Raw genomic sequence first — 26141 nt, 5'->3', positions numbered from 1 at the left:
TCAAGGCTAGATGCAAGTCACAGATGACTTTGATGGAAGAGATACTCGTTTGTCATGTAATCTAAGTTGAAGGTTGACCCAAAATGGGGAATCAATTGATTCTGTGTTGCCTTATTTCGCTTGTAAGTTATGTACTGATGTATTTATTGGCAAGATGTCAGGGAAATGATGGGTGTAAATTCTCCTTGAGAAAGTCTTCTGAGAAGTGAATGCTTTAGAATCTATGCTATGCTTTGCTTTGTTTGTTGTTCTGTCTTTGTCCGGACACTGTTACATGTTCCCGCTGTTTGCTGGATTTCTGCTCTTTCATTGGCAGTCCCTTGGGCCTCTTGTTGGACATTAAAATTTATCTAACGATCTATCTATCTATGCAATGTCTGTATGCTTCCACATATCTTTAATTTCTGTTGCACAGGGTGAGAGATCCTTACTGTATGAAAACTTTCCTCTTTGAAATTCTGCTTGGAGTTGCCCTGTTCTATGGATTCATGTACATGAATTTCATGTGGATAGTTTGACAGACAAAACCCTTAGATTCCAAATTGGTGGCTCTAAAAATATTTTATTTTTCTATATGGACATTATATCTCTCCCACTGGAAGAATTGTGATCCGAAATTAAGTTAAACTCGAGTTGTTCAAAGTATTGGAACTCTCAGAGGCCTCATGCCATTATATGCTGCAAAGGTTTCCTTGTAGTGTATTTTTTCGGAAACATATTTCAATACCAGTAAAAACTGAAATGTGGTGCTTCAATTTTTTCTTCTAATGCTTCCAATAGTTTTTATTTAAGAGTTTAATTGGATTACTTGAATTGCAGGTCAAGATACGTGTCCGCCGTGGCCGGAATCCCATCATTGGTGACAAATTCAGTAGTAGGCATGGACAGAAGGGAGTTTGCTCACAACTGTGGCCAGATATTGATATGCCATTCTCAGATGTGACAGGAATGCGTCCAGATCTTATTATTAATCCACATGCATTTCCTTCTCGAATGACTATTGGGATGCTCTTAGAGTCTATAGCTGCTAAGGTACCTTTCTACTGGTTTTGGAATTTTGACTCATATGTTATCATAATTCGTTTCTCAATCAAGAAGTACTATTTTATTTCTGTTTATTGTATATTTCTTGATCTAGGCACTAAAGACAGTCGGTAGAAATACATCAGCTTTATGATTATACTGTGATTTGTAATTTTTTGAGAAATGAAGTTTAGATACCTTTGATAAGATATCTGTGTTGAATATTCCATTGTTTTTCACAAGTTAGGCTTCATGCTTCTTAAAGGTATAGATTTGAAGGAACTTACAAGATTACTATTATTAAGTTTGAAAGGGATGGAGAGATTTCATCCATCAGTTCTGTTTCATGCAATCGTGCGTGAGAATTAGTCAAAGAGTGTTGAATTATTGTCATTAAGGTTGAAGTAGATTTTTGGTTAACTGTTAGACTATGCTGCTGAAACAAATTGTCATTCAAGAAAGACCCTAAATATAGGCTTTTCTTTGAGAAATTGCTTGAACAAACAGTAATATTTGGAGGCTGAGGATACCTTGCAAGTTGGATTGAAAATTAACTATTTTTAGCCACTTTGGACCGACTCCCTTTTTCACCCAAATTAAGTGGTTGAATTAAAAATTAATAAATATATGTTTGTTAATGGATCTGTGACCTTCCTTGGCCCATTGCCCAACTTTGGGTGGATTTTAATAAAAAATAAATAAATTGAAATTGATAACTGCCCAACCCATTTCTAGCACCCATGTTTAGCTTGGAAACATGCATATAAATTTAAAGGTTGCTCATTTGCCAATGATTATGTATATTCATGCAATCGCCCCAGTTGAAGAGGATATAGTTGAGTTTATGAGGTGTGGGCAAGGCAGGCAATTCACGAGTATCTATATATGTGCAGATCTGAAGCAATCAAAATTAGACTATTAGAGCAAATCTTTGAAGCACATTAGAGAAGACTTTCAATTATAGCTGGAGTAGATCTAATTCAAAATTAAAAGATCTTGAGGCAGCTTATAAGCAGATTGTTGAAATTTTTTATGAGGGTAATTGACATTAAACTTTGAGCAGATTTGTGTAGCATTTGAGTGGATCTGTGGTGTTTTTGGAAAGAAGTGTAGAAGTTGGTGCATCACTATAAGATTAATGAATTAGTGAATGAAGATTTTTTAGTGATGTCCATGAGACTGATCAGTCTAAGGGACCATAGACGATAACCCTAAACTAATTGCATATCCCTTTGCATGTCTGATCTTGTCATGTCCCCATTTTAAGATACAATTTTAATAATAATTAACAATAGGTTATTATTAAACAAATAAAATAATAAAATAAATAACAATTAAATAATAATAAAATTAACTAGAAGAAATAATATTGTAAAAACTATGTTACCTTTCTAAATAGGATTTAATAATAAACTTAAAATAAATAAATAATATAATATAATATAAATTAACTAAATCTAATGAAAGGTCGAGAGATATTTAATAAAGAGGTGTGACTCCAAATAAGATATAAAAGGGAGGAGAGTTAATTTAAAAGGGAACTAAAAGGGAGAAGAGGAGAATATAGGAGTTAAAGAAGGATTAATTGTAATGCCCCCATCTTTTTAACCTCTTAATGGAGTTCTTAGCCTTAATATTCTTCAGAGGCTAAGTGAAGGAATAAGGAGAAATTGATTAAATTAATTTCTTATAAAGTCATTAAATAAATTAAAATTAAAAGGTGACTTTATATTTAATTAATTTAATAAAAAGTGACTAAAGTGAATTCAATAAATTAAAAGAATCTTCTAGAAGGTGAAATTAAATATTAGTTTATTTCCTCTCACAAGTAAGATTCTGTTTTGGTTTTTGTTTACCATTTTTATTTGTCGTAGGATCTCTCCCGTTGTGACTTCCTCCTTTCTTCACCCAATCATCACCTTCATTGCGGCCTTCCATGGCATCCGTGCTTTGTGATTCGGGTGGTCGAGCGGGTTTGCTTCCATTGTGATTTTCTATACGTGTTATTGGCTACAGGTTTCGACTACGAGTTTCTCCTGCTTGCTTCGTTTTCCCTTTTGGCTCATGCATTCCGACTTATTCATAGGGTTTCTGCAACGTATTCCATTCCATTATTTCTTTCCTATGACTAACGATTTCGGCGGTTCTTGCTTTGATACTGTCATTCTGGGAGCTCAATCTCTTTTGTTACCTTCTTGTTCGTATTGCAAGGTGCCGTATTTTCTCTTTCTGATCCATCTTCCTGACTAATTCATTTTGGTTTTGCCCTCCATTGCCGGTCTTGTTTCACTGTTTAGGGTTTGGATTTTGTTGTGCATATTGGTTTGATCTACTATATTCTTGGCCTAGATTTTTGATCTACTGATTGTTGTTCATTGTAGGGGTCTTACGGCTCCTAATTCCGGTCTGTAATGGTGGGTACAATGAGTACAGGTGATACCCAAAATCAAACCCTCACATATCAGCAATTATGTGATCATGTTTTTAAGATGGAGAATGATAACACCCTGCTGAAAGAACGGGTTGTTGAGTTGATAGTGGAAATTGCAAATCTCAAACAATCCACAGAATCAAACACCTTAGAAGTCCAACATTTTTCAAATACTTTCATCTCTGAAACAACAGTGGTAAAATCCAACTTAGAGGTTGTTATTGAACAATTGGACGGGCTGGAGAAAATCAAGGAACAATAGATTGAAATGAAAACAATACACTCTTCTCTGATTGTGGAGACTGAACAAAAGGTGAAATCATGGGCTTCTATTTGCACCAATACAGATAATACAACCCCCAGGCTGAATATAGACAAGATCGTTCAAGGTAAGATTGATGATGAGCATGTACGATGTGCACATGAGCTCAACTTACGTGTTCGTGGTCTTACACCCACTTCCGATCCTACTGCTGCTGGGCATTCCTTGCTATCTGATAAATTTGGTATCTCAGATATTACCTTAGATGGGTGCTGGTTTGGTACAGGGGACACCCTTTTCATCACATTCTTCTCTTTTTTAGATGGACTTCGTGCCCTTAGAGCTAAGAGAAAGTTGTCTTCTCTTCCCTCAAAAATTTATTTGGATGAAGATTTTACTAAGGTGCAGGTTATAGAACTCAAACATGCTCGGGGAATTGTGGTAGAGGCTAGGTGTGTTGGGAAATGAGCTTTAATTAGGAATCTTCGAGCAGTGGTTCATGATTCTCCTCCTGCGGGTTGGGTAGAGAGGATAGCTTCTAAACCGGCATGACGGTCCCGACAACAGTCTGACAAGAGGAAGCTCCTTTCTCTTCTTGTCAACTGCTAGAACAGTAATGGCTCTTTATAGTCATTATTGGGTCTTCTTCAGGATTTGATGGAGTCTTTAGATATTTTGGTCGTTATTGAGATTCACGAGAGCCCCATGCGCCCTCTTCCAGGTTATCCTGGTTATCAGTGGCTGTCAATTTGCAGAAACGAGGTTTGGACTTCTGGTGGGGTCCTTGGGTCCAGAGGTGTTGCGTGCTTGGTTCGGGATGATATTTTAGTTTCACTTCAGTTGTTCACTCTGACACCTTTGCCAAATTTATGTGGGTCAGGATTGGTCGGCGGAAATACTGACAGAGAGATATTTTTATTGCTGTTTGTTATTTTCCTCCGACATCCTCTCCTTATGCCATTCATGACCTGGAGAATGGGGATCCTTTCTGTGACCTTCAGGAGAGCATTTCACAATTTGAGGCTTTGGGTGATATTATTGTTCTTGGAGACTTCAACACTTGAATTAGGGATGTTCAGACTCCTATGCATGATTGTGGTTTTGATTCGAATTGCACTTTTGAGTTAGACCCGACTAGTATGGGACTTCAGTGCACCTCGGAAGATGCTTTTGGACCGCTCTCTGGCTATGGCCGTGACCTTTTCCAGCTCTGTGAGTCTTCTGGGTTGTTGATTTTGAATAGTTTATCCTACCTTCTTGGATCAGACCTCTTTACCTACTGGCCGCACTGTGGTGGTGCAAGTGTTGTTGACTATGTCATTTCTTCTCATTCCTTTATTTCTTCCATTTGCAGTTTCACCATTTCACATCCCCCCTTAGTTGATCATGCTCTTCTTAGCATTTCTGTTTGCGTCTCACCCCACCTGTCCCCGCTTTCTCACTGTCCAGTTGATCCCGTCTCCCTACCTACTCGCTTTCATTACCCTGAGAGCGATGGTGAGCTTTTCATTTATCACCTTAGGAGACTTTTGACACCCGCTAGTTTTAATGAGTCACTTGTTGCTTCTAACATGTTTGATTCACTTGCCTCTGCCGTCTGGGATTCTGCTCTCCTTTCTATTCCCTACCGTTCCCCTTCCTCTCTCAGAGCTAAGCGTCAGAATACTTGTCCTATGAATAAATGGTTTGATGTTGATTGTAAAGCTTTCCATCACTTTGTTCGTGTTGCCTTTGAGGCTCAGTCTCTTGCCTTTACCCATTTGCGCCTTTCATAGCTCTGTTTTTTTCGCCACAAGAAACGTTCTTTTGCCTCCTTTCAGTGTAGAACCCTTTGCTCCATGCTTATTCAGAATCCCTAGATCTTTTGTCGTACCCTTTTCCCTCGTTGCTCCCCCCTGTTCTCCACTCTCAACTACCACTTTTTGACCTCCCATATCATTACGGTTTACAACATTCTAGGGCAGCCTCCTCTCCACTCCCCTCCACCTCCTTACTGCCGCTTGTTCACCTACTTTAGTATTATGGAGGCCATCAGATCTTTAAGATGCAACAGAGAAGCAGATGAAGAGGGTTTCCAGGAAGAACTATTCAAACTTGGTGCCTCGGTTCTTGGATCTTACCTTCCTACACTCTTTAATAGAGTGGTTTGCACTGGGTTTCCTGAATCCTAGTCTAGACACGTGGTTTACTCTATAAACAAGTTTGGGCTTGCTTCTGATCTAGATAACTACAGAACTATTATGATAGGACATACGTTTGCCAAACTTTATGTCACTGCCCTGAACACCATGTTATCTAGTGAGCTTGATAAAAGAGGTTGTAGGGCTAAAGGTCAAGCTGGTTTTTGGGCAAACTATTAGACTATGGATCATGTTTTTACATTGCGGGCTATCATTGATGAGGCTAGACACGACTCTCAGAAGGTCTATTGTTGTTTTGTGGACTTCTGTAAGGCCTTTGATTCTGTTCCTAGGTTGGCCTTATTTAAGCGGCTTTGCAAGATTGGGATCTCAGATTTGTTGCATACTGCTATTATGAGGCTTTATGAGAAGGTGACCGGTAGGCTCAGGACTCCGGAGTGTTTTTCTGTTTCGATTCAAAGCACCATTGGGGTGAAGCAGGGCTGTCCTCTTTCTCCTACATTGTTTGGTTTGTATATTGATGAGTTAGAGGATTTCCTTCTGAACTCCTCTCAACTGGGAGATGGGTGTTATTTACACCAGGTCTTGATCTCCATTCTCCTCCTTGCTGATGATGTGGTTCTCTTGGCCTCTTCTCCTAATAGCTTATAGAGACTCCTTGATGGTCTGGCTTCTTTTTGTGATCAACGGCCGCTTGTGGTCAATTTGTCTAAGACTCGGGTTATGGTCTTTAACTATTTAAAGATCTCTAATCTTCACTTCTTTCAGGGGCTTGAGATTACTCCCTCTTATATATATCTCGATGTGAAGTTCTCAGGGCCGTGCTTGAGCTTGAGACCAGCTATTTAGTCCAGAGTTAGTAAGGGCATGGGTTCCCTGGCATTGCTGGAAAGACAATGATTCAGACATCATTTTCAGGATATTTTGTCCAAGTTGTCCCTTTTTAACTCCTTGGTTCGTCCGACAGTTCTCTATGGTTCGGTTGTTTGGGGGCCTTCTTTGATTGCTTCTGATTGGGCTTCTATTGAGCGGGTTCAGATGTTTCTATTATGATGTATCATTAGATGTCACAAACTCACCCCCCATAGCATTGTCTTGGCTGAGTTTGGTACTCATCCTCTCAAACTTGCTATCATTTTTTACTTGATTTTGTTTGTTCATCGGCTTTGTGGTTTTATGGAGACTAGTGTTGACTAGCATAGATACTCTTATCTGGCATACTGTTCTTCAATGGAGATTATGAGATTCGACACTTCTACTAGGTCTCGATGTTGGTATGCCTAGGCCACCTCTTTGTTGGGTTCAATCGGGATTGACATAGATTGTCTTCCTCCTTACTAGTTTTCGTTGGATGCTCCTACTCATCTTCTCTCCTCACGTCAGGAGTTGAATGAACATGTCAGACAAGATATTTATAGATGGTACATTACCACTACATGGAGTAATCCCCTAGGGGGTCTGTGACCTAGGATAGCTTTTTATGTTGAGCATTTTCTTGAGTTTCAGGATGGTATTATTCTTCGTTGTGCTTATCTCTATTGGCACTTGGATCATGCTTTACGATTTTCTTTAGGCTCATTTAGAGTTGGTTCTCATTGCCTTAGGACTCGAGTTGACCAGCATATGGATTGAACTGATCGGATTTGTTAGTTGTCTACTCTTATGGGTTGAGATTGAGATCCACTTCATATTTCGATGTCCCCTTTACTATGAGATCAGAGGGATATTTTATTTCGTTTTCAGAGATTGTTCTTCTCTTTCGATGTCCTTCAGCCATATTGATCAGCAATTTTTTGCACTTTATCTTCAGGAGGCCACCCATCTTTGACAGATTACCCTGTAGCCTTTTATACCTCAGGGATGTACTTCTGATCAGCTCATTACCGCTTTTTTCTCTCCCTTGTCTCCTCCATGGGGTTTGAAAAGGCCTTCCACTACTCATTCCAAATTGGTCAGACACTGCACAATTCTCTCTAGGCAGCGACAGTCCTATAGCGGTTCTTCATGACATTCTAAGACTATGGATCGTTCACGAGTTTACCTCTCTATTACTGATTTCTTTGTAGCAAGGAAGGACCTTTAGTCTTTACCTTGTCTTTTTTCGTGTTTTTTCTCTTGCTTGTGTTTTTTCTCTGTCACTATTTGGTGCTTTTGCTTTGGCTGACTCTTCTGTTTGTATGCTCAGTCCCATAAATCGCTTTGGTTTTTCGTGGACATTAATAATATTATCTTATCTTATCTAGAAGGAGGTCCATCTATTGGAGGAAAAGAATAAATAAGGAGGGCAACCTGTTGATCATTGAATGTGTTGCCATCTACTCTTCCGGATAGCTCTTGGAGCCAAGGGTTTCTACAGTTGCTACATTGGTCGTTTAGAACGAACATTCCCATTGATTTGCATAAATGAGGTGGTGAAATATCTTCCGAAGGGTTGCAGCTGTTGGAGAAGATAAATTAGTCTTTTCATTGTGCCAAATTTGTGGCCTAGGGCCAGATTTGTGGAGTAAGGAATAAGTTGGATATTGCTACAGTAATGCTACTACATTGACACTGCTATAGTGCCATCACTACAGTGATTTGCTACAGTAAAATTCAGATTTGTGGAGCAATTCCAAGTTTTTATCTACTATATTTTGCATTGTTTGAGGGGTAGATATTTAGGGCATTGGTAGGGTTTTTTAAATATGTTGTAATCTGATTTATATCATAAGTTTTATATAAGAATTTGTTGCCCTAATGTTCTATTGATTTAGATACATATTTTCCTATTTGTAATCAGTGTTATATAAAAACATTTGCATCTTCATTGTTAGATGTTTTGGAGTTCTTTGCAAGCATATTTATTAAAGTTTGGCATTTAGAAAGAAATCAAAATTTAGATATGCAATATATCTCTTCCTTGCAAAGTCTTTGATGAAATGCCAAACAAGTGAATTAGAGAAGAATTTGTGTTTGACGAAGTTATAACCGGTTGGGGTTATTACATTATTGCAAGAGGAAGGGAACGAGAAGAGAAGGAAAATATTTTTTTTAAAGGTTGCAATGATGAAATGATGCAACTCTAAGAAAGGGTTTCAATTATAAATGGTTGTGACTTTTCAAAAAGGTTGTAGTTGTGACTTTTCGACAAGATTGTGATTATGAAGGGTTGTGACTTTTCAGAAGAGAATAGATGACAAAGAAAACAAGATTTATAAATTACCATTGAATAAGAAAAAAGGAAGAATTGTATCAAAATGAGAAAATAGAATAAGGTAACAAAGGAGATATGATTGCATACCTCAAGGAAGCTCTAAAAGGAGGTAAAGGTATCATAAATGAATGTTATATATTCAAAGTTTTCTTTACATTATTATATGTTATGTAAAAAATATATGATTGGCAATATTCATTGAGGGAAGATATTGATCTAAATCTAATAATGTCAGTATGAGCGATTAATAATCGTCATCTATTTAACATGACCTATAATCTATATAATGTCAGTGGGTGAATTGATGTAATCTCAATCTGACCAACATGGCTGAGACTAATGAATCTCTATAATGTTGATATGTGAGATTGGTATAATCTCCATTTGACCAACATGCCTAAGATTGATGTGCCAAAATATTTTGATGATGTCAACATATGCATATTTGATTGACCTTGGATAGAGAATGTCTTGTTGAAGAAGAAACTTTAAAGGGTGCACTCTTGAGAAGATAGTGAAATTTCAAATAACTAAGGATTAGGAAACTCGATTTGGAGACTTCCTTAAGGTTTAGGTTAGAAATTGGGGTAGAATATCATAGTTAGACTTGTTATCATTTTTTTTGTAAGTATTACTCATCCCAAGCTACCTCGAATATTGAGGACATTACAGATCTTCTGCTATGAAGATTTTGTTGTCACTTACTAGGTTGGTTCTTGGTTGTAGAGATTGGTGTCTTCAGTAGGTTGGTGCCTACAAAATTCTAAGAGAAGTTTTTATATCTAAGCAATTGTTTCTGTTGTCATTTTCTTCCCAAAGTGTTTGCACATAAGTCTGTGATATTCTTGTGTTTGTAATTTTCTACAATTTTGAAATTATAATTATTGTTGTTGATTTTCTCCTAGCTTCCCTACCCCACCTCATCTCATCACTTATCTAAGTTGCTGAATTGTGGGACTTTTTTGGGTGATTCTGGGTATGAAACGTACCAGAATTGGATTTTGAATCGAATTTCTTGTTGGTACACATCTGGGATTTGTGTTTTAAATGCCATAATGTTTAGTTATTCTAGTTTGATCTTTTAGATATTTTAAGAACTACAATGCTGATTAGCGAACTTTGAACTTATCTATCATGAGATTCTAGCTTGATCTCTTTGACATTGAAACCTGAATTTAAATTACAATGATATGTTTCAAAATTTGAAATTTGTAAGGGTTTCATTTAGCATATGTATTGGTATATGGCATTTTCAAGTTATTTCTATTTTTAGCTGCATGTATTTGTGTGTGTGTGTGTGTTTTGCAATGGCATGTTGCACCCACATACCCATACCTGTTCCCACTCCCAATTCAGGAACTTAGCTTATCATAGCTGGAAATTCTGGGAAAATAGATCTAAAGCCTTTTTTGCACTATAGTTGATTTAATTTCACTCTACTAAATATTTTCAATTTTTGTTTTGAATTACTTCACCTTTTTATTACATTAAATATTATTTATTTAAATAAAGAGCACATTTTGATTATCAGCACCTCCAAATTGTTTCAACATTGATCATAGCAAAATATGCCACATCTGATATCCATAGTACATACTATTTCAAGCTCTCATCAACTATTAATTCCATGAGCCTATGACATTGTTGCTACATTTTGCTTTGTTGTAGTTATACATGCAAAGAAGAGGCACAACCAGAATAAAGGAAAACATCTTTGAACGTAGGTTGGTAGCTGGCCTTTTCCCTGTTAGGGTATTCTTCTTCCATAGGTTTTGCAATATTCTCCTCCTTGAATTTCACGAGGAGGTCTAGTTATTCTTTGTTCATATTGTTCCTTTTCGAAAAAAGTGGGCTGATTTTATCTTCATTTTCTTAGCTATCGGGATGCCTTCTTTAGTAATATCACAAACGGTCGTTGGGAATTTCTTATGTTGCAGATACCCAAAACATAATAATGAGATAACTGAGTTCAGTACAGAACTAAGTAAGATGCTTCATTTTGTCCTAAAAAACCTCTTCATTCCTCTTCTTGCATATAAACCGCAAGATCTAATTGTCATGTCCCCATTTAAGATAGAATTTTAGTAAAATTAAATAAATAATGGTAGTAAAATCACATATTACAATTACTATTAAAATATGAAAATAATAATAATAATGAATATAAAATAAATAAATTAAAAAAATGAACTACAAGAGACAATATTGTAGAAAGTATGTTACCTTTCTAAATACGATTTAATAACAAAAGATAATAAACATAAAATAAATAAGTAAAGAAATAATATAATATAAGGTAACTAACTCCATTGAAAGGCCAAAAGATGTGTAATAAAGGCTTCAAAATAAGATACAAGAGGGAAGAGAGCTCATTTGAAAAAGAAAGTGGGGAAGGGGAGAAAAAGAGAGGAACTATGAAGGATTAATAGAAGAAGAAAGGAATGTGAAGAAAATAAGGAAGTGAGTTTTTGGAAAGGCAACAATGATGAAAGGATGCGACTTTTTGAAAGTGTTATAAATATTAAAGGTGGTTACTTTTCAAATGGATTATGACTTCTCAAATTATGATTATGAAGGGTTGTGACTTTTTGAAAGGGTTATAACTATGAAGGGTTGTTACATTTCAAAATGATTGTGATTATGAAAGGTAGTGATTTTTCAAAAGAGGGCCAATTCCTATATAAATATCAAGGTGACTTATGTGTATGCTAAGATGTGTGCATGCAATAACAATAGGGGATTATATATATATATATATATACAAGAGGTTTTGGTATATGTATATCCTACTCATTATTCACTTGCTATATTCATGTGAGTTGATAGTTGGGATTGTGTAGGGAGAGGAGTAAATCCAACAAGTGTATTGGTGTCAAATGCCCTATGAGAAGGAAATCCATGATCTCACTAGGATTAGTTTTAGGAGAGAAGTAAGGAATCTAGACTTAAACATGTTAATTATTAAATGTATGACAAACTTGGTAGCTTATTTGGAGACATTACATCTAACATATATTTATAATAATATGTACTAACTACTAAGTTAATTCTTTAATTACTAATTAACACAACCAAGCAAGATAGGGAATTTGCATAGGGCAAGGAGTAATTCGGTCACATTGAAGCACATATTTCCAAAACGAGCTTTGTTCATAAGGGTGCCTCAAATAGATTGTGTCCATACTTGAGCAGCAGTATTTCTACCATCTAACTTAGGATTGGTGGTTAGGAGAGGAATGGAGACTTAAGGCTTAAGTATGTTTTACAAGTCAATTTGTGTTTCTAATTATAGTAATGGTAGAGATTTAGGATTCTCTTATTATGAAACAAACATAATCTAAACCCTAATTAAGATTTTAAGAGAAAAATCATGACCCTATTAGGGCTCATTACACTCATTAGTATATGTTTCTGAATCAACACCTCATAATTGCAGAATCATAGAAGCATACATTTAGCAATTTGGTATTTATGGAGTATATTGAACTGGAGTTTCAATGAGATTAAGTTCTGATCAAAACATTGTCATATCAGATATTGAAATGCATACGGGATTCAGATTTGTGAGGTTGGATTAAGACAGTAGATCCAAGCAGCATTACTCATTGTTGCTTTTCGCTGTCGGGATGAGATTAAATGCTGATCAAAACATTGTCATATCAGATATTGAAATGCATATGGGATTCAGATTTGTGAGGTTGGATTAGGACAGTAGATCCTAGCAGCATTACTTGTCGTTGTTTTTCTCTGTTGGGTTTCCATGTCATATTCTTGTTCATTGTCTCTTGGTCTCATGGTGCTTTTATATCTTTCATTTGAGGCTCCAACGTGATGGTTCCTTCTCTGAGATGCTGAGGAGCAAGAAGAACTAAATTCTATGTAGTGAACTCATGTTCTACATAGTTTGTATTGGTTGTTTACTGTACAGGGTAAACGAATGTTTATCGCATTAAGATATTAGATTGTAACACAAAACAGATACTTTATTCATATAAGCACATATGCAACTCCAATTACAATCATGATCCATAAGTCCATTCGGACAATGTACATATACTTCCCGAACGGGTTACTCAACCGTCACGCGATCTTTCGGATACCAATTCCACCCGTCGGCTACAATATGGATTTTACTAACAACATCATCCCCCCCAAAGGTAAAGTCGTCTCCGGACGACAAAAATAGAGACAACTTATACATCACAACTCAAAAAAGTATAACTCAAACAACTAATCCACTAATTACATCAAAGTTCACAACTAAGGACACATCCCTAGTGTGATAAATGTCCATGCTCTAAGCTCATTCATTTCTGCTCGTAGCTTATGCACTTGCTTGGTTCGAGTCTCCAAATCTGCTTCGGCCTTCGTCTGAATTTTCAAGATTGTCTGCATCATCGTGGCAATCTCTCCAAGCATTGCCTCCTTTGCTACTGACTCCTATTGTAGTTGACTCTTCTCTCGCCTAGCCTCCTCTAGCTGAGCCATGAATGCTAGCCTCTCAGACTCCCAGGCTGCTCTTTCTAACTCCCTAGCTGCTCTCTCTGCAGTTAGGTTAGCCTTTACCACTGCTAACTTGATAGCTGACTCCTCTTGAGCTCTCTTTGTTGCTACCTAATCTGCCTGGCTACTCCAAAGAGCATAATAAGCATCAAGATAAATCCAGACTACCTCCCGAGTCGGAGTCTTTATGTAGCTCTCCATCACCGGCTCTTTGGTAGTGGCCAATCTTGGCGCATCTTCGAAGTCTCTACTCTAGGCCACTGGTGCTCCTCAAAACAGATTGAAAAGGCAACTGAGCACCCTACTCTCATGAAGGATATGACATGCTCCAGCTCCTTCACCACTGAATCCAAAGCATGTGTCTGCGCAGAGATCACCACTTGGCAAGCCCGAGTCACTACATCAGTGAGAAATGTCTCCACATCCTCTCCCATCAATGTCTCTGGCCCCAGTGTAGGCTGTTGGGTACCCATAGCCATCTTCACTGCTTATACCATCCGCTCAATAGTGCTATCCGTGGAGAAGTGTGGTATCTCATCTATCTGCATCGGGTGACTCTCCCCCACTTGTGTCTGCATGCTTACAAGATCTCATTCCGAGGCTACTTCCCGTGTAGGTGTGAGAATGCTTGACGCTCGTGGTGCTGGTGTGCAATTAAACCTCGTACTTAAGTACGTGCTCAACTTTTGAGATTTACATGCCTTCCTTGGCTCCTTAGCTACTAGCATTGTTAACAATGCTGCATCTACTGAACCACCGCGTCTGAGTCCACTACATCCAAGTGAACACTAGGTGTCCTCAAACCCTCACCTGTTTTTGCTTGAATTTGTATCTCCATCACTCCCTTGTGAGTGTCTACCTCATCATCAAGTATAAGTATCTTAGTCCTACCTCTAGTACGTTTGGCAAAGCCTCTCTGACAACCCCTTCTGGTAACTCCATCGCTTCTTCTGGTATGACTATTGTTGTCAGTGACGGGTGTGACTTTGTCCCTAAGATGGCTACGGCCTTCGGAATGGTTGGTGTCTCTATAGCTAGTTGAACTGCAATGGTAGCCGAGGTCATCATCACTGACTGCCTAAATTGACCAAACCCTGGGATATGCGCGTACTCACCGGAACTAAATGCGTTGTTGAAATTGTGGTCCACAGAAATAGTAGTGATGTTGCCATGATCATTTCCACCTCGTCATCTTCTTCCTCCTCCCTGTCAATCCCACTCTTGTTGGAAGAAGTCTCCTGCCGACCACTATTAGTATCTCCTGAATCCTGTCTTGGTCACTTCTGCCTGACCGTGGCCCAGGCTTGGCCTCCAGCCTATCGTGGGGAATCATTTGCGTTGTGGCCTCCAAGAATAACCCAACTGTGTAGTGCGGCATGTAGAATGTCTTATGCTGCAATGTCATGAATTTGTACATCCTTTCTGCCAATAGTGCAGCCCAATCATACACTCTCCCCTGTAGGATCTCGTTCATCATTGCAACCTACAGAAATGAAATGTCAGATGCGCGACTTGATCTTTTAAGGCGACACTTTACTAATTCCATGAACCAACGCCAGTGCTCTTCCTGAATATTGGATTTCTTGAGCCCTCCCCTTCGTCATGTCCATGAGGGCTTCTTTCTCTGTTTGCGTCAAATCCCCGTATACCAGTTATATTAGCTGCGTCTTCACCTCTCGACTCAATTTTTTCGGCTTGTCGATTTTCTTCCCACCTTATGCATGACCATGTATTCCAAATACCTATGTGAAATCTGGTGGTTCGAATGAAATTACAAGGTTGGGTCTAAGATAGGTGAATGAACTGGTTCGAGAGAACCTATCATACGACTCTATCATTGTGTGTAGGAAACCTTCGTAATCTCGAATGCAAAATACAAGCATTTGTATTGCCCATTCCCCCTGTGCCTTTCGAATGTTGTTTTTCACAAGATGGTTATTAGGTGTCTCCTGCCACTATTTCCTGCATTCTGCTCCATTCAAGCCCTCAAACAAGATATTTTGTGCTGTGAGATGATCCGATGTAGCTAGCTGTGGTATTTGCTTGCCTTTCTTTTTTCTTGCACCTATACTTGTGCCTTCTACAACGCGCACCCCTAACGGCAAGGTCTTTACGTTTCTATTCATGGTTGCACTCGTTGCTGAGTCTTCCTCCAACTGCTTTTTCCAAGCCCTCTTTTTGGTTGACTGCATAACTGTCACTTCTTTTGTCTTTTTGTGTGAAGAGGATAAAAACCGTTAGGGTAGTTGCTCAAATTCCTCCATACAAGTTATCCCAAAGGCTCTTTTGCTTCCGAATGGCTCCCCTTTGCTCATGTGCTATGTACGACCTCTCTTGTTCTTGCTGCTATACAGGATGCTATACCTCCAATCCGTACGATGTTCTCTGTCCAACAATTGTCGATTGCCACCCCTGCATTCTGTTTCTCTATTGATGTTTTGTCGTACTGTGCTCCTAATACCTCCTCTGGTAGTCGCATGGTATGTATGGTTATATTTTATAGCAATTTTACATGTTTGTACGGTATGACACTCTTTCTATGTGCGCCTACTAATGTTTATTCTTACAGTACAGTATCACTGCTTTATCAATATTACTATATGATCATATAGATTGTCTGTATTCTCTAGCCTTCAACACGGTATTCCTATTTGATTGTTCCTGTTTTGGGGCTGTACAGTCTTCAAGCACTCCTTTATCTCCTTATTGGTCTTGTATGGTATTATGTTCCTATTCATGTACGATGACAACTTCTTCTATGCTCGTACAGTGTTTACTTATCTTGTAAGAACCCCTTCTTTTCAGATACTAAATTGCTGATTGAAAATGAGAAATATATTTTGGAATTTTCTGTCTTTTGGTATTTTTCAAATTTAAGGGATACAATGCCCACACTCCAATGTGAAATAACAATGCACTCAGCGATAGAACATTAACCAAATTAGAATTCACAAACAATTTTATTATAAGCATATAGAGTAGAACTTGGCAGTGAATTCTTGCATATATATAATTGGAATTATAGTAACATCACCATTCAGATTTATTAAGATGCCTCCATCTGAAATCATCTTACAAGACTGGCCTACTACTTGCCACCCAATTGAAGATGACTTCTAAATGATTGTCGTAATGAGTTGATCAAATCACAAGCTAGAGATAGATGGCGGCTTGCTTGGCAGTATGAGTGGTGTCAACTTGCATCCACGATATCCCTAAATTGTTGTTGCAACTTCCAAGATAATTAACGGCTTTGACAGGATGTGAAGACCACCAACAAATGAGCGTTCGAACTCCAAGAAGGCTCCCGCAATCACATATCAAATTGCTGGCCTATATATTGCCGGTGGCTTGTGCCCCAGTAATTCAATTGCAATCCCTATGAAGTGCCCAATATTTCTAATGACAGTAATTTTATTGGCCTTGTTTAACCACAACTCTCCCACACTGATTGCCTTCCCCTTTCTACAGACGTGGTCTCCAATATGGAGATGTGTTTCCAATTCTAGGATGATTTGCTGATAGATTGGAGATGACTGCTAATGAAATCGCAATCTGTGCCCGTAGGAGAACTCGCTGAATCCTAAATCCATGCACATGACCAACCAAATTGAGTCCTCTCCTTAGCCATAGCTGACAACAATAGGAGAAATCACTGAATTGCTATACAACAACAACAATTTGAAATGCCAACCTTTAGAACAATTCTCATAACTTTAAGAAACCCTCACTAGACAATTAAGAGAGGAAATATGTATTCAAGATTATTCTCCTTAGCTAGAGGAATACAGTAGGAGAACGTTGGCCAATTGTATACTTCAGCACAAGTGCCAAAAACTTCTCAGACGAGACCCTTATACTTCAGCAAGGGCTCTCAAGACAGAATTAGAAAAATCCACAAAGGCACAAAAGCAAATATATTTTCATGCATGCTTTTCCCAATGCAATGAGCTCTCATTTATAAGCTTTCATCGGCCAAGGTTTCCTTAAAACTCGACTTCAGAAATTGTGAAAGTTTCCCAAAAGAACTGAACACTAAAAACTTTCCAACCCGCTTTTTAGAAATATCTTTTAAAGTCATTATTATAATAATATAGAGATTATTATAATAATGCAACTCAATGATTAATAAATAAATAAGACTTGATGCAATTATTACTTTATTAACTGTAGGTGACGACCAATTGCTAAAGCCACCCATTGCACTGCCAAAAATAGACTTACTAAAAATAGTAAGTCCACAACTGAGACCCGCAAAACACCATATCAACTCATGAGGGTCGCTATGATGAGCTAACTTCAATTGAGTAGACCTGCCAAAACGGGGACATTACATATCTTTTCTAGCCATATGGTTCAACATGATGCTGCAAGTCTACTTTGTTGTACAGTGCCTCCAGCTTCTGTTTGGTCGTACGGTTATGGTATATTGTCTTCAATAGTTCTATGGTTACACGCACCCTGACTTGTCTTAGACAACGTTGCTTTATTTCCTCTTGTCAAGGCCATATGATGTACGGTGATGGTACACAACTTTCTCTATGTTGGTCGTTCGATGATCTCCTATTTTTGCTGGCCATACAGTGGTCTCTTGCTCTCTTCTTTGCCGTACGATGGTTTACTACTCTCCTGTTTTGTTGTACGATAGTCACTTGCTTTGTTGATACGGTGCTTTATCCCTTTCAATGTTTTGATTGTACGATAAGTTTAGGTTTTGAGCTTTTCCTCTCGGTTGTATGGCATGTACTAGGTTTGTAAGCTGTACGGTGCATATGCTCTTCCCCTTTGTTGTTAGTCATACGGTATAGCTTTTAGTCTTCTAACACTCATACTCTTTGTTTTTTGGTATGCATTTTCTCCTATTATTATTATTACATATATACAAATATTACTATCTACTATTTACCATTAATATATTTTCATATTGCTTCTGAGTTGTTTGTCCGGTTCTCATTCTCTCCAGTGACCTTATTCCGTTCATGATATATTTTTAATTTCGACCTGTTTACTACATCCGTCACCTCCTTTCTGTTTAGCGTCCATAGCTTTATTGCTCCATTGTTGCCCACTTCATGAATTTTATATGGTCCTGCCCATTTCACCTTGAATTTGCTTGGTTTGGTCTCATTGCATCCATTGCACTTCAATACTAGTTGGCCCAGTTGAAGCTTGTTGAGCTTTAAGTGTTTGTCATGCCATGCCTTATGTCTGCACTGTGAAACTTTGGTAGCCCACTATGCTTGTGATCATCGTTCGTCAAGTTTATTTAGGTTGTGCAATCTTTCCTTAAGACTTTCCATGCCTCCCAACTTATTTTCGATTGTTATTCGCAAACTTTGTAGCATGAATTCTATTGGTAATACGACTTCTTGGACATACATCAGCTAGAATAGAGTGTCCTGTGGTGACTTTGTATGAGGTCCGATATGCCCATAATGTCGATGAAAGCCTTTCCTCCCAATCCTTGCCTTCAACTGCGCAAGACTTGCAGATTACTGCAAACAAGATTTTGTTCGTGGCTTCCGCTTGTCCATTTTCTCTAGGATAGTACAGGCTCGATAGAGAATGGTATATCTTGAACTCTGTGGTCAGTAGTCGGATGATGTGATTGACAAAATGTCCCCCATGGTCGCTTGTGAACTGTAGCGGGATTCTATACCTTGTGATGATCTGCTCGTAAATGAATCTTGTTGTGCTTACTGTAGAGTTGTTTGGTACGGACCGTGCCTCTATCCACTTGGTAAGGTTCTCCATCGCTACCACAATGTACCTGCATCTCTGGGTTTTACTCACCTTAAGGGGTCCCATAAAGTCTAACCCCCAACATTCAAATAATTCTTATGCATGTGAAGGGTTTAGAGGCGTGAAATCCCTCTTCAATGGTTTCCTAGCCCTTTGACATGTACCACACGCAATGACCCACTCCCTAGCGTTGTGCATGGTTGGCCACCATAACCTTGCCATAAGTATCTTCCTCACAGTTGTATGCGGCCCCATATGTCCTGTGGGATCTTTATGTGCTTCATTCAACACTTTTGGTATTTCTTCTTCTAGAACACCCCGTCATAAAATCTGGTCGGGTCCCGTCTTTTATAGGAACCTGTTGATTAGTTAAAATGTTCAATTTCTCAGCACCAATTTCCTCTTCTCGTTTGACGACATTTTCCTAAGAAATTGCCCTGTCAAAAGATATTCCCTGATACTTGCGTACCGGGATGGTAGTACAATAATTTGGAATAGTTTTGTGTTGAGAAAATTGTCGTTGACTCCCTCCGGTGGTTCCCCCGATTTAATCTTTGATAGATGATCCGTGCTTACATGGCTTTTACTGGGCTGTACCCCAATTTTAAATTTAAACTCCTGTAACAATAATAGCCATCTGCTTATTCGTCCTTGGATGATTGACTTGTTCACAAGATATAACAGTGCTTGACGATCTACATAAAATATGAATGGAGTCGTGAGTAGATAATGTCTAAACTTTTGTACGGCGTATACCATTCCAAGAGCCTCTTGCTCTGTTGTACTATAATTCTTCTCTGCTTTAGATAATAGTCTACTCGCAAAGTATACTGGGTGATCCAATCTGTGGTCACCTGTCTGTGCCAACGTTGCTCCAATTGTGTAGTTCGATGCATCAACATGGACATAGAACTCCTTATCCCAGTTTGGATAAGCCAAGATAGGTGTTGTGGCTAAGCGTATTTTCAATCCTTCAAAGGCTTTATTCAGCTTTGTATCCCATTTGTAGGGTTCTCCCTTGCAGGTTAGTTTGTCAAGTGGGTAGGATATTTTGCAAAGCTCTTAATGAACCTTTGGTAGTATCCTATGTGTCCCAGGAATGATTTTACCTTCGTCACATTTGTTGAAGGTGGCATTTCTAGTATTACCCAAACCTTGTCAAGATCCGTCTTTAATCCTGTGTTGCATATGATGTGTCCCAATAGCTTCCCTTGTGGTACCATGAATCTGCACTTCTTCAGGTTTAGTGCCAGTCTTGCTTGTCTGCATCTTTCCATGCATTCTCTGAGTGCGGTCAGATGCTTGTCCTCCACATTAAAAATTGACCAATCTTCCAAAAATGCCTTGAAGTTCTTGACTAACATCTTGTTGAAGATGTGCAAGATAATTCTTTGAAATGTTGTCAAGGCGTTGCATAGGCCGAACGACATTCTATTGTAGGGATATACTCCATCTTTTATTATGAAAGTTGTTGAAGCCTATCTTCCTCCGTGATGGATAGCTGATTGTATCCACAAAATCCATCCATGAATGAATAGCTTTCATGCCTTGCGACTTCTTCCAAAATATTGTCGATGAACAATACCGGGAAGGATCCTTAATCGTTACTATGTTCAAGCATCGAAAGTCCACACATATCCTTATTTGAGTGGTATCTTTCTTCAAAGATATCATAATCGGTGATACCCACTCACTTGTTTGTACCTTGAAAATAATGCCTGCTTCAAGCATTCAGTTGATCTCATTAGTGACCCATGCGACATAGTTTTTGTTCATTCGATGCAACCGCTTCCGTACGGGTACTACTTCTATTAGTGGGATACAGTGGATGCATAATTCTAGTGGTACCCCTTTCAAGTCCTTATATGTCCACGCAAAAACATCCTTATATTCCATAAATATTTTAAAAGTTGCCGCTTTTAGAACTAGATTCAAGTCATCTACAAATATATTTTTCGGGTTAGCCTCGTCCCCTAAGTTCATCATCTTTACTGTGGGTTCTTCGTATTTAATAGGCTTGTCTTCACTAAATGTATGTGCAAGTGTTTCATCTATCTGCGCTTCTCCTTACTTTAGTTCGCTATATTCCTTCGGAAATTCATTTTCCTTTCCTTTATTTCCATCCTCAACTCCTAACATGTTACAGCTTGGGAAGAGCTCTAGTCCTCCATTTGCAAATGGAGTAGGCCATTAACCGAATCTAGGTCGTCATCGTTGGACCCTCCTTCCAGTCTGAGGATACCTTCTTTATTGGGTTCCATTCATTTTTTCCCTTCATCGTCTCCTTCGCCTTCAAAATCTGACGATGCTACTTCGTCTCCTACCATCTGTGTATGTAGGTCAATTACAAATATCCGACCTTTGACTTCCATGGACAAAGTATTTCTTTTCTAGTCATGTTTTACTTTAGCCTGTACTAGCCAACCTCGTCCGAGTATGGCATCGTACCCTTTTCTTTTTAATGGTATAACCACAAAATTCAGTAAAATGTCCTAGTGGTTACAGGTTGTGCCATGAGCGTCCCTAAAGGCTTGATCTTGTGTTGATCGGCGGTGAGCAGTTGAAATGTAGGTAGCGATAACGTAGGTTGCCCTAACTTCTTCCATACATCTTCTGATAGTACATTCACTCCTGACCCTCCATCTACGATTGTGTCCATGAGTATGGTTCCTAGAATACCTATCTCTACTACTGTAGGGTGTCTTCTTGTAGTGAGTGCAAGTAGCATTGGGTCTGCTACGGTCGTGCCACCTTTACCTTGTGCGTCTTTTCGTGGGTCTTCTATCACCTTTGGAAGTCGTGTCATGTTCAGGATTGCAATCTGTAGCTGAGGCATTGCAAGGTCATTCAACTTCATGAGAACCTTGACTTGCATTACTTGTCGTATGATATTTTGTTCTGCCAAGTTCCTCCTTGAGGTGTTGATAGTGTCCTTTGTGATTTTTTAGCCTCCATTTCTTTTTCTAATTTTGTTCGCACTTGCTGCAACCTTTTCTTTTGCTCTTCTGGATCTAGATACATTTTCTCTTGCGCACATGTAATTGGTAATGTCTCCTCATCATCCCATGTTTCTGTATGAAACAGGTTCACCCTGGGCTTAGGGCATTTCGAATCCTCATGGTCTCCAGGACCACACCATCTACACAATAGTTGTGGTGTTCCTTTCGTGGTATAGTCTTTGACAAAGTTTCCCCAGAGGTTGCATGCCTAACATTGTATCATCGGCCGTCCACTCGGATCGTACTGTATCCAGCTTTGGGCCCCATTATTGTTATTATTATTATTGTTGTTACCACCCCGTCCATGCCAATTGTTGTTACAGTACCCTCCTAAGGTTGCATCATTGTTCGTACTCGTTCCTACTCCCAAGGTGGATACTTCTTGTGTTAGTAGTACTTGTTGATGTCCCTTCATTTTCATATTGAATGGGAATTCTTTGGTGGAATGTCCTAGAATTTGGCAAATATTGCAAAATTGTTTTTTTGGACAGGAACCCTTTGTGTGGCCCTCTTGGTTACAATTTGTACACCACAATTCCCCTTTCTCTTGCTTGGCCAGGATTCTTTTTCATTTTTTGAACTCCATCATATGTAACATGTCGTACTTAACTCCTCGTCACTGCTGCCTTCAGAGGATGAATCTTCTGAGTCTGATAATTTATTTTTCTTCATTTTACCTATTTTTTGTTCACTCTCCAAGTCCATTGCCCGGTTATATGCATCCACGTATGATGCTGGAGGTACAATTTTCATCTTTTTTTTTCAATGTTAGTCATAACCGTTTGACAAACCACCTTTTTTTCAATCCATCCGCTGTTTGGCTTTCCATTTTTCTTACCAGCTCTTCCAACATCCTTGCATATACACAAATTGTTTCATTTTTTCCTTTCTTAGTACTGTATATTTCCACTACTATCTCGTTATAATCCCTCAATAGTCAAAGCTTTTCTATGAATTCTTTCTTGATGTCAGGCCATGAAGTTAATTTCTACAGATCGGCATTTGAAAACCAATCAACCGCTACATCTCGTAGGGTTGCTAGAAACTGTCAGATCTAGTCATCCTAATTTGTTACACCGTTCGCTGTCTAGATTGTTTCACATGTTTTGCAGCATGTGATTGGATCAGCTGTCTCATCGCTATTAAATTTCGGCAATTTTTCCTTAGGTCTTGCCATTGTTAATTTCTTCTAAATCTGTGGTACTTGCTACGCACCTGCACTATTTTGAGTACCCACATTATTTTGGACAACTGCGCTACTTCGAACAACTGTGTTGTTTGGTGTAAAGAGATCTTCAAGCAAAGTTGTTCAATTCTCTATTTGTATCTGTTCGTCAGGTGTATCAGGAACAAAGAGTTCACCCCATGCTCGTACTCTTTCGACACTTTGAGCCGTGTGGGTTTGTTCCCTTCCGTTCGGACTCTCTACCCTTGGCATATACAAGTTTAGGAACTCCTCCCTTGTCTCTTCTACCAAATTCAATCTCTGGCGTGTTTCTTCAAGCAAGTTCTTGGCACTCCTTGGTCTACTAGGTGAATGCACACTCTCTGTCCGTGCTTCTTCACCACCTCAGTGTTCGTCGGTGAGCTACTAAAACTTTTTATTGTGCTCCGCTGCTTGTGTGAGTATTAATGCTTCCTGTGTTGTGTGTATCTCATCCTGGTCTTTTATTTTATTCCTATCTTTATTAAGAAAATTCGTTATTAATCTTCATAACACCTCCTCAATACTAGGTTCGACTGGCAATGGCACGAAATGTTTACCATATAGGGTAAATGGATGTTTATCGCATTAAGATATTAGAATATAACACAGAACATATACTTTATTCAGATAAGCACATATGCAACTCCAATTACAATCATGATCCATAAGTCCATTCGGACGATGTACATATACTTCCTGAAGTGGTGACTCAACTGTCACGTGATCTTTCGGATACCAATTCCACCCATCGGCTACAATATTGATTTTATTGACAACATTGGTAGCAATTTGTATTTCTATTCAGAGTTGAGCATATGTTTGTTATAGTTATTTATGTTGATATTGTTTTTGATGGTAGTGATGACAACACATGCAAATATTTTGCTACTCAAATGCAAAGATTTCAAAATGTCTATGATTGGAGAGATTTGTTTCTTTCTTGGGTTGCAAGTTTCACTGTTAGATAAAGGTATTTTCTTATCTCAGACCAAGTATGCAAGAGAAATGCTCAAGAAGCTTCAAATTGAAGATTGTAAGTCTGTGAGCACACCAATGATATCTGGACCCAAATTGAGTAAGTATGATGAGCAACCGGATGTAAATCAAACAATGTATAGGTCTACGATAGCAGTCTTTTCTATCTTTCTGCATGTATATTAGATATTGCACAAGCAGTTTGTATGGTTGCTAGATAGCAGTCTGCCCCTAAAGCTTTTCATGTTAGTGTTGTAGAAAGAATCTTTAGGTATTTGAAGGGCACCGTGAATTATGATATATCATTAATGATATCCAAGGACTAATGACTTCACTTTGATAGCATATACAAATGTAGATTGGGGAGGATGTATAGATGATAGATGCAACACTAATGGTGGTACATTCTTTTTGGGAGATAAGTTTGTATCTTGGTTAAGAAAGAAACATGAATCTATTTCTTGATCCACTGCTGAAGCCAAATGTGTTGCTGTAGTTTCGTGTTGTATATAGGTCTTATGGATGAAACAAACACTAAAGGATAGAAAGGTGACCTATGATATGGCTATTTCTATTCTTTGACAATACCTGTGACATGAATATTTCTAAGAATTTAGTTCTTCATTCTTGCACTTAAGATATATCTATAAGATATCACTTTTAGAGAGAAGAAGTTGCACATCATGAAGTCAAACTTGAATATTTTGCAACCAAGGATCAGTAGGTATCTCTGCCAAACCTCTTTCTATGGAGACCTTTGAGATTCTTTGTTAGGGACTTGGTGTTTTGGCTTCCCCTCTTCTTTAATTCAGTTCAAAAGCAAACATCTGCTAAAGGAAAGTATCTCATTGTTTTATTCTAAATGCCTGGATGGTAGGGTTTTACTTTTCATGATTTGTCATTAATGTCAAAGGGGGAGAAGAGTGATATTGAGGCAGATTCAAGATGGAGTGGAGGTAGATTGAGCCTTGTTGATGCAGATTTATTTGCAGTCAGTTTTCATTATTGTTGATACAGATTTCAGGGTTTGTTGATGAATGCAGATTTATTTATGTAGTTTCCTGCTGCGCGACTATTGTTTTTAGTTCTGATTTTTTGGTGCAAATCAGGTTGTTTTCTGATTTGAGTTTTGCCATCAATGACATAGGGGGATATTGTTAGAAACCCTATCATTGATGTCAAATTTTAACAAACATACACATACAGATCAGGTTGAAGATGAAGGTTGCAGTCTTCATTTTTTCCTGAAATATTCAATTGTTCTTGTAAATAAATAATACCATCTTTACATTTGATATGTCAGATTGTATCTTAGAAGATGGAACAATGATTTTGTACATATTGGACAGAGTATCAAGATTGCTTTATGAGAAGTCTGCAAATTTATTTGTTTATGCAAAATGTTTGATTGAATTATACTTGCTTACATCTGTGCATTGTATTATGGAGACAATATTTTTGATTCAATATTATGTTTAGTGAACTGTTCATTTATTAGATAGTGACAATGTCGATTTGATTAAACTGTATATCTATTGGGTTCTTAGAAGACTTGGTTGGATCAGATTTGTTTTGGTTCCAACTTCCAACTGCTTATATAGTTAAATAACTGCAAAACCTTCCCATTGTTGGTTGCCATCATAAGCAAGGTTTGGTATAATCTCT

At 38.3% G+C, this 26141-nt stretch overlaps 1 protein-coding gene across 2 annotated transcripts in view; it reads left to right on the top strand.

The window, feature by feature from the left end:
- NRPA2 (nuclear RNA polymerase A2) overlaps positions 1 to 26141 on the top strand; it is a 294138-nt gene that overhangs the window by 234324 nt on the left and 33673 nt on the right. For both annotated transcript variants that reach the window (XM_089830051.1, XM_089830050.1), the window contains exon 25: positions 820 to 1032. In XM_089830051.1, the coding sequence (XP_089686177.1) occupies positions 820 to 1032 (213 nt within the window). The remainder of the gene's footprint in view (positions 1 to 819; positions 1033 to 26141) is intronic.

This window comes from Cupressus sempervirens, chromosome 5 (assembly GCF_028749045.1).
Source record: "Cupressus sempervirens isolate cs-2001-9-10 chromosome 5, ASM2874904v1, whole genome shotgun sequence".
NCBI lineage: Eukaryota > Viridiplantae > Streptophyta > Pinopsida > Cupressales > Cupressaceae > Cupressus > Cupressus sempervirens.
This window is presented reverse-complemented; position numbering and strand designations above follow the sequence as displayed.